The following is a 15295-nucleotide window of genomic DNA, read 5'->3' on the forward strand; positions in this document are numbered from 1 at the left end:
TTGTAAACTATCTGTTTTAGTTTTAATGAGTAGTTCATGCCCTCAAGAAGCATACAGACTCAATGGGGAGCTAAGACATACAAAGAGAAATATAATGTCAATTAATATATGCTGAATTTAAAGGAGGAATACAGAGTACCCTGAGATAAGATGAAGGAAATATCACTCCCAGCAGAGTAAGTACACTTTGGAAAATTACATGGTCCTCCTCCTCACACAAGGGCGATGAGAACTGTCTTTACCCCAGTCTCATTTGAGTAGAGGGCCTATCATAAACAATTTCCATAGAAAATGCATTCATGATTGATATTATAAGAGAGCTGCCTTACTGGTTTTGCTCTTTCTCCCTACGATAGCATCTGGGCTTACAAATCAAGGGCAATATTGGGTCCTCCACCCACCATCTGTCAGCATGTCATAACATGTTATTTGAGAGATGACAGGTGGAGATACTGAGAGGACTATGCCTAGTAGTGCAAAGGTGAAGCAGGACACTGGATGCCAAGGTGCTGGTCACTTTCTAAGGTCTGGATCAATTGGTAAGAGCAAAGGCAGAGCTTTATTTTTTCCTTTCTCTCTTTTAAATCTTTGTTATAAAGAATGGTTTGCTTGGCTGGGAGGAATGAGGGCTCACTTGGGAGACAGAGAGGCAGGGAGGAGTTATGGGTATCTTTTCAAGCAAGGGAAATATAAAAACAAAAGGTAAAATAATATTAGGGAAAGAGAATACACATAGAAGCTTCATTGGAGGGGATATTGGTTGAGCCAATAGAGTAATAAGGAAATATCATTCATGTGTGCTCATGTGTATGTCTTGTAAGTTTGTTTCTCATCTCTATCTTTGGTGAGGGAAGTTCAAATTTAATCATGGGAGGCATAGATTCATATCCTAAATAAAATATAAGTTAGTGTGGTCCTCATAGAACAGCTAAGCAATGTGGTGTAGTGGGAAGAACTTTGGAATTGAAATCGGGAGATCTGATTTCGAATCCCTGCTCTGATACTTATTACCTATATGACCTCAGGCAAGTCACTCATCTCTCTGATCTTCAGTTTCCTTATGTGCAAAATAGTGCGGGCTTTTTTTTTTCATTCAAAAAATACCTACTGCGTGTAGACACAGTGGGTGTCTATATACCTGGGGAAGATGCAGAGTTTAGATAAGACCTCATCCCTACCATCATGGACCTTGTAAACTCACAATAATGTACCTAGTAAATATAAGTAGTTGCTTCACAGATTTTCGTTTTTATTTTTGTTTGGCGGGGGCGGGGGGGGGGGTTGTGCAAGGAAAATGTTTTGTAAACCTTAAATCAGTATACACTGTTATTGTTATCCCTTCATAACCTGGCCCCTTGTCACCTCTCCATTCATCTTACACCTTACTTCCCCGCACATTTTCTTTTCTTTTTCCTTTTTTCTTTTTTTAGGCAGGGCAATGAGGGTAAAGTGACTTGCCCAGGGTTATACAGCTAGTAAGTGTCAAATATCTGATGTCGGATTTGAACTCAAGGTCCTCCTGAATCCAGCACTGGTGCTTTATCCACTGAACCACCTAGCTGCCCCTCCCCCCATTTTTTATGATTCAATCACACTGGCATCCTTGCTTTCCCCACACAAGACCAACTCTGGGAATTTTCATTGGCTGTCTCCCATGCCTGGAATTCTCTCCCTTATCAACCCCATCCCCTGGTTTCTTTCAAGTATCAGCCAAAATCCAAGAAGCAAGAAGCCTTTCCCCATCTCCCTTAATGCTAGTGTGTTCCCTCTGAGATATCTCCAATTTATCATGTGTGTTTCTTGATTGCATGTTGTCTTCCTCATTTGAATGTGTGTTCCTTGAGGGCAGGAACTTTTAAAATTGCATCTTTAGTGTTTAGCACAGTGCCTGGCACATAGAAAGCCTTTAATAAGTCCTTGTTGAGTTGACATCATCAGAGGCATGTTGGAGATGCTTGCAAAGGAGAAAAAAAACAAACAACAAAAAACCTATTCTGGTCCCCTTCCAGGTGGGCATTTTCTCCTCACAGTGTTTAAAAGAATCATATAGGACACATACTCCAACTTACATGCAAACAGAATCCTCTTGACATCATTTCTCCTAGATCTATAGTTGCTATGTTCCCTTTTCCTTTCCCCTGTTCACACACCACCCCTATCTCTCCTTCCACTTCTTCTTCTGAGAAAAGTGATCAAATCAATCACAGTCAGTAAACATTTATTAAGCACCTACTACATGCCAGGTTCTATGCTAAGCAATATTACCATGGTAACTGGAAAGGGCCTGATGATCTACCACCTTAAGACTCTACTCATAATACCTATGACACTCCCAAGACCAAAACTCCCATGCCTGGTCACTACTGCCTTCTATGCATTGTATCCCCTTATAGGAAGGCAAGTTCCTTGAGGGCAGGTATTATTTCACTTTTGTAGTCATATCCCAGTGTTTGAACCAGAGTAGGCACTTAATAAATGTTTTTTCATCCATCCACTAATCCATCCATCCATTCATCCATCACTTTTTAGGACTTGTGGAAAATGTACAAGTTCCATTCTGTGTCTGCTTGCTGGAACAAGACTAAATTAAATAACTTCATCACCCATTTCTTGCTTATGACCTGGCATCAGACTGACCTTGAAGCAGAGGGGCAGCTAGGTGGTGCAGTGGGTAGAACACCAGCCCTGGATTCAGGAGGACCTGAGTTCAAATCTGGCCTCAGACCTTGATACTTACTAGCTGTGTGACCCTGGGCAAGTCACTTAATCCCAATTGCCTTACCAAAAAGAAGAAGCAGCATTCAGAGATCAGTTGCTCTCTGTTCTATTCAGAAATGCTCCCTGATATTCTTTTGACCTCCCCTGTCCCAGTCAACACAGCTGCTAAGGGTAAGGGGAGGAGGGTGGGGATAGAAACAGACTTAGAGATTTCCTGACTGGTCAATGATACCCAAACTCAAGACAGGACAAGAGAAGGCTCCAAAGTGAGATTGGCGTGGCCATGCACCAATGTTTATTTGGCTACTGAAGCCACCAAAGATGAAAACTATGATGGCGGCAGCAGTAGCCAGGGCCTAAATGCTTGAGATCTCAACCCTTTTGGCAAACGTTTATTAATGCCCCCATCCCACTTATTATCCCCAGTGACCCAAACAAGTTGTGAAACCCTAGTGCCTTTTCTTTCTGTTACCCTTCCTGAACCAATTATAGGGTGAACAATTGGTTTGACCCACATTGACCAGGACCTATAAACACAGAGCAGACACTAAGAACAGACAGACTGAGTTTCCAAGCCTTAGGATTTAAGAGCTCTACATCAGGACATACAGGTCAGTGATGGTTAAGAAAGGGTGTGTATATGTGTATGTGTGTGTAAAGGGGTGGTGGCAACCTCTCAATTTACTTCTGTCTCTATTTCTCTTTCCTCTTATTTTTCTTTTCTCTCTTCTATTTTTCTATCAAATCTCTCTCCTATCTTTTCTCTCTTATTTCCCTCATATTTCTCTTCTCTAACCCTATTCACTCTCTCCTCTATACCTTCCTCTCCCTTTTACTCACTCTTTCTCTTTTCTACACTCTTTACCCTCCTTTATATTTCCCACTGTCCAACTCTATCTCTGTCTCTGTTTTCCTCCCTGTTTTCTCTCTCCTCTCTTTGCTTTCCTCCCTCCTCTATTTCCTTCCATCTCTTTCACTCCCTCCTTTTTCTCCTCCTCCCTCTCTTCTCTTTTTATCACCCTCATACCCACTTTTTCCACTCTTCCTCCCCCTCTCCTTTCTTCTGTCCATCTTCCTTCTGTCCCCCTCTGTTTTCTTCTCTGTCTGTCTCTCTGTCTCTGTCTGTCTGTCTGTCTGTCTTTCTCTCTGTCTCCCTGTCTCTGTCTCTGTCTCTGTCTCTCTCCCTCCCCCCCTTCCTCAATACCTATGCCCATTCTTCTCTCACCCTCATTCTCTCCAGGTAAATCTTTGAGCTTTCTATAGACCTTCACTAAAGACATGATCAAGTTAGAGAAAGGTTTAGAAGTTCTAGGAGAGAGTAAGGACAGGTAAAAAATCAGTTCAAATCAAGGTCAATAGTTATGAAGCCCTTCTTGTGGGATGACAGCACAACCTCTGTCAGGTCCAACCAAAGTAGAGAGATTTTCAGTAATGGGAAGGGTATGGATTGTATGTCTTTTGTCTAAGAGTGATGGAGTAAAGTCAGAGGTGGATCATCTCCAGACTGGCCAGAGGGTGAAGCATTTTTTGACTAAAACTTCAGAAGGTCTCAAAGACCTTCTACTAAATTGCAGACGGGTCAAAGAGCACCCACAATGACAAAATTATGGATCTGTGAGGTATTTGCAGGATAGGAAAATAAATGCCACCACTGTAAAGAGTATTGTTTAGGTCTCTGTGGCTGTCATGGAAACAGAGGGGAGAGGGTGTGTCTGAGAGATACTTTGAAGGAAGAATTGACACGGCTTTGATGAAAGCTTAAATGACAGATACAAAGACAAAGTCAAAGCTGATACCTGGGGTTTGAGCTATGTTGACTGGGGGAGAACAGTGTGACCATTGAGAGAGGCAGTGCCATGGTTTAGTGGAATGAGCACTGGCTCTGAGATGAAAAAACCTGGATTCAAATCCTGCTTCTGACAATTACTTCCAGAGAGACTGACTCTTCTTATTCACTTAATCTCCCTGGGATTTGGTTTCCTCTTCTGTAAAATGAGAAGCTGGACTCAGGTTCCTTCTAGCTTCTGATTCAAGCTCTTAGGAGGTTAGGTGCTGCAATGCAAAGAGTTCTGAGCCTGGAGTCAAGAAGACCTAAGTTTAAATCCAGCTTGTGATACTTATTAGCTGTGTGACCCTAGGTAAGTCACTTAACCTCTGCCTCGGCTCCCTCAGCTGTAAAATAGGATCATAACAGTACCTAACTCCCAAGATTGTTGCAAGGATCAAATGGGATGATACTTTTTAAGCTGCTTAGCAAAATGCTTGGCATATAGTAGGCACTTAATAAATGTTTGCTCCCTTTATCTCCCTAAAAAATGGAGAAGTTGGTTTTAGGGGGGAAATAATGGGCTTGATTTCTAGAGTTGTAGGTGTTGGCAGGAGACCCAAATGAAGATTTCTTGTAGGTAGATGAGAGGAAATGGTACACAATGAAAAGTGGAAGACAGGATCAAAGGTTCATGATAAAATATTAACCACACACTTATATGGCATTTTTATAGCTCACAAAGCACTTTCATAGACATCATCTCATTTGATCCTAACAACAGCCCTACGTGGTAAGTAGTCAGGAGCCAGGAAGCTATGATTATACCCATTATATAATGAAGACAAGGAAATTGGTGTTCAGTGATTTGCCCAAAGTCACACGGCTAAAAAGAATGTACTTAGGCTGAAGCCTCGCCTTGGTTCTAAAGAAATCTGTCTAATCTGACTAGGATGATCAGGTGTCCTCCCATAGGAAAGTCAATCCAGGGCTGTGACTTCCTGTCCCTTGTAAAACAACCCTCAATGACATGTTTTGAATACAGTCACACACATACTCATACACACACACACACACACACACACACACACACACACACACACACACACACAGAACCTTTCCCTCTTTTTGCTTTCTTTCTCTCCTTGCTCATGGGGAATCAGATATACTTTCCAATCCAGGCTTCTTTTCTTATACTTCTGTTTTGTAGGACAATTTTGAAGGTTGGGACCATCTTCCTGTTCTCACTGATTGATTCTCCTCTTTCTGGCCACACCCACTATTGCTATCTAGGTCCCCTAACACCAACACTGATTTAACTGTTTTTGTGAACACCCAAAGGATTCGCCTAGATTCCCTCTCTCCTGTGTCCTGCATAGGTCCACCTGAAATCTGATTACTTTAGAGAAAATTCTAAGACAGGGACAGAGAGAAAAGGAGAACCAAAAGAGAAGAACGTATTTGGGGGTTAATGGTAGAATGCCTTTGCGGCAAATAATGCTGGAGACTGATGGGGGAAGGTTGGCTGACTTTATGTCATAGCATAATGGGGGGGCAGCTAGGTGGTGCAGTGGATAAAGCACCGACCCTGGATTCAGGAGGACCTGTGTTCAAATCTGGCTTCAGACACTTGACATTTACTAGCTGTGTGACCCTGGGCAAGTCACTTAACCCTCACTGCCCCGCAAAATTAATTAATTATTTTTTTTAAAAAACAGACAGAACATGATAGCTCTAGGGCTGGAAGGGATCTCAGAGGACATCTAGTCAAACCCCCTTATTTTACATGTGAGGAAACTGAGGCCCAGATAATTGAAGTGACTTGCCCAAGATCATAAAGCTAGTAAAAGTCTTGCCACTCTCTGGAGGAGAGAGTGAGGCTGATGACTTTGCGCAGCTTTGTCTCACTTAAATTCAATTCATGTGTAAGTCAAGACATCATCCTCATGCTGTCACTGGTCCTCTTTGAGAAGGAAGGACGAACAACAATAAACATCAGAGATAGGATTTGAGCCTAGGGACTCTGACTCTAGAGACAATCATTTCTCCATGGCATTGTGTTGTCCTCTTTGGATTCCTCATATTTTAGAGCCTAAAGGGAGCTGAGGAACCACCTAGATTTCTTTTAAAAAGGAATAAACTGAGGCTTGGGGAGTTGATGTCACTGACCCAAGTTTACTCAAAGCAGTCAGCAGGACTAGGACTCAGTCCTCTTGACTCCCAGTGTTATGCTCCAAAACACACTAACTTCCCCAATTACAAATTCACAGTCATCAGGGCCAATGACAACACAGATTCCCTCATCTCAAACCCACCCAAAACTCCATGGTCCTCTTTCTGAGACCGAATGGAGACCATATGGATTTCTTTTTTAAAAAAACGTTAGGGACAGCTAGGTGGCACAGTGGATAGAGCACTGGCCCTGGAGTCAGGAGTACTTGAGTTCAAATCCGGCCTCAGACACTTGACATTTACTAGCTGTGTGACCCTGGGCAAGTCACTTAACCCCAATTGCCTCACTAAAAACAAAACAAAACAAAACCGAAACAAAACAAAACAAAAAACCTTGGCAGAATTAATAGCCACCTCCAGTCATGATGTTCCCAGCTCATCTCTTATAATTTACCAATTCCAGATAAATCCCAGTGTTTCAGTCTATAAAAAAGCAGGGCTCTCATCACCCTGCTCCTGTACCTTTTCCCCTCCCCACAACCAGGGGCTAAGAGCTGGGCCACCTTCTTCTGGATGATGCATGGAGAACCAGTACATGATCCTATGCATCTGTCTAGAGACAGAGAGGAGGAAGGTGAGATTTTCAGCTGTGCCTACCACTGCCCTCCTCCCCCATCTCCATTCCTGAGCTATATTCTCCAGAAATTTGTAATTTTAGAGCTAATCAGTGACATGGGAGGGAGAGAGAGAGAGAGAGAGAGAGAGAGAGAGAGAGAGAGAGAGAGAGAGAGAGAGAGAAAGCATCATGTCCAACTTCCTCATTTAACAGGTGAAGAAACAGACTGAGAGAAGTAAAGAGATTTTGTCCAAGTTCACAAAACTAGTACTCAACAGAGCAGGGTTTCATAGCAAGAGCTCACATTTTTAAAAATATGCCTTAGAAAATTTTTTTTAAAAATAATGCCTTAGAGGGGCAGCTAGGTGGTGCAGTGGATAGAGCACCGGCCCTGGAGTCAGGAGTACCTGAGTTCAAATCCGGCCTCAGACACTTAACACTTACTAGCTATGTGACCCTGGGCAAGTCACTTGCCTTGCCAATAAATAAACAAACAAACAAACAAATAAATAAATGGATAGATAGATAAATAGATGAATAAATAAATGAATAAATAAATAAATAGTGCCTTAGGGTTTACAAATGGCTTTCCTCTTTCTCTTTCTTTCTTTCTTTTTTTAGTAAGGCAATTGGGGTTAAGTGACTTGCCCAGGGTCATACAGCTAGTAAGTGTTAAGTGTCTGAGGCTGGATTTGAACTCAGTTCCTTCTGACTCCAGGGCCAGTGCTCTATCCATGGCTTTCCTCTTAATTTGGTAGAGTAGTAGCTCAGGTATTTCATTCCCATTTTACAGATGAGCAAATTGAGGCTCAGAGAATTTTCCAGCTCTGCCTGTGGTGAGGTAATGTATTCTTGTTTCAGTTGATCCTCAAAACAAGATTTTGGGACTTGGAGCCCAGAGTACACTGCACTAAACTGCACTGTGTCTTTTCTAGTGATGCCAAGACTGAGGAGTGATGTGCATTTAGCTTTGGGGGAGGTGGGGCTCAGTTGGAATCAGGTTGTGAAGGGCTTTCCACATCAGAGCTGCCATTTTTCCTTCAAGGCAGTCCTTTCTCCAGTTTCCAGGAACTACTGACAGAGGCTGTGTTCATTAATCCCTCACCACAGCCAGGTCAGAATATGGAGGTTGTCAGGTCGACAGGCTTCACAGAGCCTTCCTTTCCTAACAGAGACTTCTCTCCCTTTCCTCTCTCAGCAGGGCTCAGTTGGACTCCCCTTAGGACGCAGAGATGTGTTCCCTCCCCATGGCCCGGTACTTCATGTAAGTTTTTCCAGTTTCCTGGTAGGAGCCCACCTGACCATCCCTCTGCCTTCATTAACCTGATGAAGAAGAGATGTGGGGGGAGAGGGGGATAAGAGAACTGCCTTTATAGATCTGAAGGCTGTCATATATAGAAAGGATTAGACTCCTTCCATCTGGTAGGAAAGGACAAAACCTGGAGCACTGAGTCAAGGCTTCAAAGAGGAAGATTGAGGCTTCAGTGTCAGGAATTAGAGCTGCCCCAAGAGCAATGGGCTACTTCCAGGGCCTGGAGGGCTTCAGGCATGGGCTGGATGATCACTTGTCCTGCCCCTCACAGTGGAGGTTCCTTTCATGTATGTTGGAATAGATGGCCACTGAGGAACCCACTTAACTCTCAGATTCTGTGATTCTGGAATAACAAAAGAAGCACAAGGCAGAGCAAGTGCTGGCTCACAGGGGAACAAAGATTTGCCCATGCACACACACAAATCAGTCAAATAAGACAGGACCTGAGTCTAAGAATGAGTCACATAATAAGACCTCTACCCAAGGTGGGAAATTCTAAAGGGAGAAGTGCCAAGTCCTGGTAGAAGACTTTGACCCACGTTGGGCAGATGAAACTGGTTTTTTGTTTTGTTTTGTTTTTAGAATTTTCCCAAATTACATGTAAATACAAATTTTGGCATCAATTTAAAAAAACAAACAAAAAACTTTGTGTTCCAAATTCTCTTCCTCCCTCTCTCCTCCAAGATCTCAAGGAATTCAATATAAACGATACATGAGCAGTCATGCAAAACATTTCCACATTAGCCAGGTTCTGAAAGAAAGCAGACAAAAACAAAACTTCAGATAAAGGAACTAACAAAAAAAATTTTGCTTCAATCTGTATTCAGCCACCATCAGTTCTCTCTCTGTAGATGGACTGAATTTTTCATAGGACTTTCAGAGTTGTTTTGGGTCATTGCATTGCTGAAAACAAGCAAGTCATTCACAGCAAATCATCTTACAGTAATGCTGTTAGATGAAACTGATTTTAGCACACCTAGGTGTTAGCCAGGATAATACCTGGTCAAAGGGACCTCATGGGGAAATGGCTAGACTATATATATAACTTTAGACCCTTTGGAAGGAATAAGGAGTTCCCAGGGCTTTAAGAGGTGTGATTCATGCAAAGTGAAACCAGCCCAGTGGCCCAGGGCAATCATGGCATTCCTTTGATGTCTCTCACACCCCAATTTCCTCTCCTCTCCTCCAAAGCCCCATATTTATCTCCTAAGCCCATCATTATAAAACAGTACTGGCTATGAATGATGATGAAGACTTGGCCAACTCTAATGATCTCTTTTCAACCATAGGAAAACACTTGGCCAAGCAAAGATGTTGACAGCCTTCATTTATCCCATGTGAAAACACCTCATCCCCATTAGTAGAGAACTTGGGAACAGGCTAGAAAAAAAAAAAAAAAAGCTGAGACAGACAGATCTGGAGATGCTCAAACCAGTTCAAATTCTCATCAACTCTGCAGTGAGAGTGAATTTCTACCCTACGGTAGTTCTAAAAGTATTCATAGATTGTTGAGGAGGGAGGGACATGGAAAAAAGTTCAGTCCCTGTAATTACATCACAAAAATGTCTACATTAAGAGAAGCAAGCTAGGAGGAACAGGGAGGTAATAATCCTGTTCTATTCTGTAGCTTGATAATTGGTCTTTGTGTTTGGTTTTAGGTATAATATTATAGAATGCTCATGGAAAGGGTGAAGATCTCCCTGAGGAGAACAACCTGTATAGTAAAAGGAAAGTTAGGTGGTATAGGGGATAAAAAGTTGGAATTGGATTCAGGAAAACCTGAGTTCAAATCCATCCTCAGATGCTTGATAACTATGTAGCTCCAGGAAACTTAACCTGTTTGCCTCAGTTTCCTGATCTATAAAATAAGGATGATAATAATAGTAACTACCTCCCAGGGTTGATGTGAAGATTATTATTTGTTTTTGTTTTGTTTTGTTTTTTAGTGAGGCAATTGGGGTTACGTGACTTGCCCAGGGTCACACAGCTAGTAAGTGTTAAGTGTCTGAGGTCGGATTTCAACTCAGGTACTCCTGACTCCAGGGCCAGTGCTCTATCCACTGCACCACCTAGCTGCCCCCGAAGATTATTATTTGTAAAGTGCTTTGCAATGCTTAAAGTTCTGTATAAATTCCAGCTGTTGTCATTAATAAAGGGCTTTTAGTCCTTAACACGTGAAGATCAGTCGAAGAAACTGGGGAAATTTAACTTGGAGAAGTAACACAGATTTGGGCCTGATGTTAGCAAAATCTTCCTAACAATTGTTTAGTTCTGTCCAACTCTTCTTGACAAATGTAGGGGCCAAATTTAATATGTGGAGAGTTAATTGAGTGGCTCACCATAATATTGGGGTTCAGAAAATAATGAGGGACCTCTAGGTACAAAATTTCCTTCCCTCCGAACTGCCTTTTTAGTTATTTCTCCAGGCCAATAAGAAAGGAGATTAACAGCCTCTTTTCCACAAACAAATCAGGCTTTATTACTGGGAATAAAATACACAGCAAAGGTGAAATTAATAAGGTCAAGGACAAGGGAATAGGGAAAGAGGAAAATAGATAATCTCCCTGGCTCTAGCAAAGACTATCTCAAAACCCAAACTCGCTTCCAGCTCAGCTAATTCAAAGAGCTGGGCTCATTTTATTAACTCACCACCTGGGGTCTGTAGTTTCAATGGGAGACAGCTGTGCAGCCAAAGCCCACAGGACAAAACCACCAGGAAAAACCTCTCTCTCATCCGCTCCCAGAAGCTCACCGACCGGAAAAAGACAGAGCTCCCCTCAGCGAGCATTCACTCTCCTTCCCCAAAAAGGGAGGTCCTTCAAACTGCCTGTGGAGAGTGGTTCCCCTGCTGACATCAGCAGCATATGTTAGTCAGGGCAGGCCAAGTGTGGCCCATCTCCAATCATCCTTAGCGGGTTTTCCAAACACTACTAGATCCATTCAGGTGGGACCCTAGGCATCTGCCAAATTCCATTGTTTTACCACACAAAGGTACTGGAGTGATTTGGCATTTCATTCTCCAGCTCATTTTACAGCTGAGGAAACTGAGGCAAGCAGGGTTAAGTGACTTGCTGAGGGTAACACAGCTAGTGTCTGGGGACAAATTTGAACTCAGGTCTTCCTGACTCTGAGACCAGTGCTCTATCTACTGTGCTACCTAGTTGTTCTCCTAACTATCAGAGATATTCAAAAGTAGAGTGTGTGGGGTGGCTAGGTGGTGCAGTGGATAGAGCACCGGCCCTGGAGTACCTGAGTTCAAATCTGGTCTTAGACGCTTAACACTTACTAGCTGTGTGACCCTGGGCAAGTCACTTAACCCCAATTGCCTCACTAAAAAAAAAAAAGTAGAGTGTGAGTACTGGTTTGCCCCTCATTGGAACAGAGACTGGAAGACCAATCGTTGGATTTATTATACAGAGGATTCCTTTTTTTGTGTGGGTTGAATTAGATGGATAACTTCATCTATAAAGTGAATGGGTTGGACTGGAAAGCTGTTGAGATCCCTTCCAGCACCAGACCTCAACTCCCCATTATACAGATGGAAAAGAAGAGGCTGACAGGCTTTGGGGTGGAGTAGTGTATAATTAATTTTGTGTGTGTAGGAGGGTGAGATTTGGAGCCTAACACTAACCTGAAGATCTTTCAGAATCAAGGATGCCGAACAGAAGCCTTTATATCTGAAGAATGACCAACTCCTGGTGGGAGACCCAAACTCAGAACACTGTGGTGCAGGTAAGCAGCTCCTAGGCATTCTGGGTCACCCACCTGGACTGTTCCTCCCTCTCCCCACCCAACTAGTGCCAGAGTTGGACCCCATTGGTCAACATGATCCTTTACAGGTACAAGAGCAGCTAAGAGGAGCCATAAGGATGTGGATAAAAAGTACCATATTTTTGTTTGAGGCACAAATCAACTAGAGATAATTTTGTTAATTAAATATTAATTATTTAATAATTAAATTATTCTAACTCCAGAACCACACAGACACTGAGAAAGACAGAGACAGACAGGCAGAGAAACAGACAGACAGAGACAGAAAAAGACCAAAACAGACACAGCCACAAAGAAAGACATCAAAAAAGACAAAAGGAGGTAGAGAAAGGGAATGAGTAAGTGACAGAGGGAGAAAGACAGAGAGAAGGGAGAGAGAAACAAGAAGACATCTATATTCCAATCTAGAATACAATTAGACGAACAATACATCGACCTTTCTACCTTTAGTGGACCAAAAAAGCAAAGGGTCAACTCTGAAGCTCTGGCTCCCTGGCCTCATGGGCAGATCCTGGGAAATGAGGGAAGGGCCAAATCTGCCTAGATTCTTGCCTGATGATAATTTTAGGCTCCCCTCAATCTCCAAAATTATTTTTTCTTCTCTCCTAGAGAAGGTCTGCGTGCTTCCCAACAGATCCCTTGATCGAACCAAGTTCCCCATCCTGATGGGAATTCAGGATGGAACTCGATGTTTAGCATGTGCAGAATCAGGAGAGGGACCCTTGTTACAGCTAGAGGTGAGAATACTCGGGGCCCCCTGCCATGAGTCATCCAGCATCCACAAGAGCTCCTTCCTCCCAGTCCCATGTTCTTCTTTTGATGTTACAATACCTCCTTTAGGAAATGAAAAATGGGAGAGGGTGACAGCCTTTGGGGTGGAGGCTCATTATCCCTATTCCTATTCTTTCCATCTCCTATGGTAGAATGGAGAGAGAAATGTTGGTGCCCTCATGCTCTCCTGCCTCTCTCTCTCTCCATCCACATAATAGTAACACCTTCTTTAAAGACAACCCTCGTCCCTTCCCTAAAGAGCTCTTTCTTTAGTTCTTTCTCTGATCCAACTCTTCTCCTCCCTAGTCCAAAGAGACCTCAGGGGCTAATACTCATCACTCTAACCCCATAACCTCCAAGTGACCAAGTGCCTTTCATTCCCCATAGGATGTGAACATCGAGGACCTATATAAGGGTGGGGAGGAGACCACCCGCTTCACATTCTTCAGGAGCAGCTCAGGCCCTAGCTTCCGCCTAGAGGCAGCAGCCTGGCCAGGTTGGTTCCTTGGGGCTCCAACAGAGCCCCAAGAACCAGTCAGACTCATCAAGGAGACTGAACCGTCCCCCAGAACAGAGTTCTTTTTTGAACAGAGTCGGTAGGGGTGGGCAAGCCACTGGCTACAAAGCCCCAGCCCCTGGCACCAGCACTTGGCTTCCATACCCTGCTCTATCTCCAAGCAAAAGTCCTCTCTGGGCGTCATGGTGTGTCCTTTTGTATAATGGGAATGAGTCTCCCTTGTGGATTGTGAAGGGTAGTGCGGAAAGGATTGATAGAAGCAACCCTTATATCAGGCAAGAGATCCTTGGAGAGATGAACCCAACACCTCCTCCCATCCATTTGGTTCCAGTTTTCTCAGCATGAATGTCCACTGAGACCCAAGAGTTTTCCAGACAGACCAAGGCCTTACAGTTTCAGGAAGAGCAGCCCTCAGCCCTACAGCTCACCCAGTATCACTCAGAGTCTCATGTTCTGTCCATATCACCTGCCAATCAATCAATATACTGATGACCAAGTACTTTGTGAGTGCCTGATGATTTGTGGGGAAAAGGATCTCTGCTATGGACAGCTTGGATTTATGGTGATAGTGAAACATCTAAGTGTGTTCAAGTCCTTGCTGGACTCAAGAAAGGATCTGCTGGGAGGAACCAGAAACAGATAAATATAACTCTGGAGAGATGGCAGGGCTAGAGACAGATTCAAAGAACACCAGCCCAGAGATGATAGTTGATTCTAGGGGAGTAGAGAGGAGTAGAGGACCAAAGACAGTCTCAGGAAGATGCATGAGGCAGGAAGGATAGAGCAGAAGGCACCTTTGGGGAGGGAGAAGGAGAATTGGCCAGTGATCCTAAATTAGCTTGTCCATCTTTCCCAAGGCTGAATAATACTCTGCTCCTCCAATATTTATTAAGGAGAAGCTGGGACAGGCCTAGGATAAGGGGCTAGGCCCAAGCCATGCATCCCACCAATTATAGAGTTCGGTGCAGGGTCAGGATGTTTGTTTTCATCAACATTGTTTTGTGTTTTCACCTGTGACTTTGTAGGCACAGGCAACTCGGGACATGAAAACTCCCTTCACTGATGCTGTGCAGCAACTCATAGGAAAGAGAAGCTAGGAGACCTTCTCATGGTCATCCATCCAGTACATCCCAATTAATAGAATATAAGTTCCTTGAGGGTAAATATTGTTTTATTTTGGTACACCCAGCACCTAGCACAATGTATATAGTAGGCACTTAATAAACATTTGTTGTTTGATTGAGCAAAGGCAGCCCTCAAGCCCAGCTCTTCCTGACTGTCCACCATACCACACTGCCTCTGCAGATCAAGAATTAACATAATGAAAAAACTGAAGTCAGGAGATCTGGGTTCAAATCCTAACTCTGACTTACTTCCTGAATGATCTTGGGCAAGTTATTTACCTTGTCTGGGCCTGTTTCTTCATCTGGAAAATGAGTAGCTAAGCCTTAGTAGCCTCTAAGAACTCTTCCTTTGGGATCTAAATCCTTTAATTACACACATTGATAGGAAGTTCCTGTAAAAGATCAGCATTGCCCTTCTTATTTTCACACAGTTGGTATTCACTGGGCACTTACTGCATACCCACCTCTGTGCTAGACAACACTGGAGCACAGAAGAACTGGGAAGACAGCACCTGCTTCCTTGAAGCTT

At 43.3% G+C, this 15295-nt stretch overlaps 1 protein-coding gene across 2 annotated transcripts; it reads left to right on the top strand.

Annotated features, from left to right (window-relative positions):
- The first annotated feature begins 484 nt into the window (after positions 1–484).
- IL1F10 (interleukin 1 family member 10) lies at positions 485–14036 on the top strand. Of its 2 annotated transcripts, none has more exons than XM_043989864.1 (5): positions 485–539; positions 8473–8535; positions 12230–12315; positions 12964–13091; positions 13513–14036. In XM_043989864.1, the coding sequence occupies exons 2-5, from the start codon at positions 8504–8506 to the stop codon at positions 13723–13725; spliced, it is 459 nt and encodes a 152-aa protein (XP_043845799.1). In that variant the 5' UTR covers positions 485–539; positions 8473–8503; the 3' UTR covers positions 13726–14036. The 2 variants fall into 2 exon arrangements, with proteins under 2 accessions (XP_043845799.1, XP_043845800.1); XM_043989865.1 differs by having other exon boundaries at positions 507–539; positions 8470–8535.
- Positions 14037–15295: the final 1259 nt, after the last annotated feature.

This window comes from Dromiciops gliroides, chromosome 2 (genome assembly GCF_019393635.1).
Source record: "Dromiciops gliroides isolate mDroGli1 chromosome 2, mDroGli1.pri, whole genome shotgun sequence".
Classification (NCBI taxonomy): Eukaryota; Metazoa; Chordata; class Mammalia; order Microbiotheria; family Microbiotheriidae; genus Dromiciops; species Dromiciops gliroides.

Coding starts and splice junctions, on each gene's coding strand:
- IL1F10 (XM_043989864.1), top strand. CDS start 8,504: ATGTGTTCCCTCCCCATGGCCCGGTACTTCAT. Junction 8,536..12,229: donor CCCATGGCCCGGTACTTCAT/GTAAGTTTTTCC, acceptor AAGATCTTTCAG/AATCAAGGATGCCGAACAGA. Junction 13,092..13,512: donor GACCCTTGTTACAGCTAGAG/GTGAGAATACTC, acceptor CATTCCCCATAG/GATGTGAACATCGAGGACCT.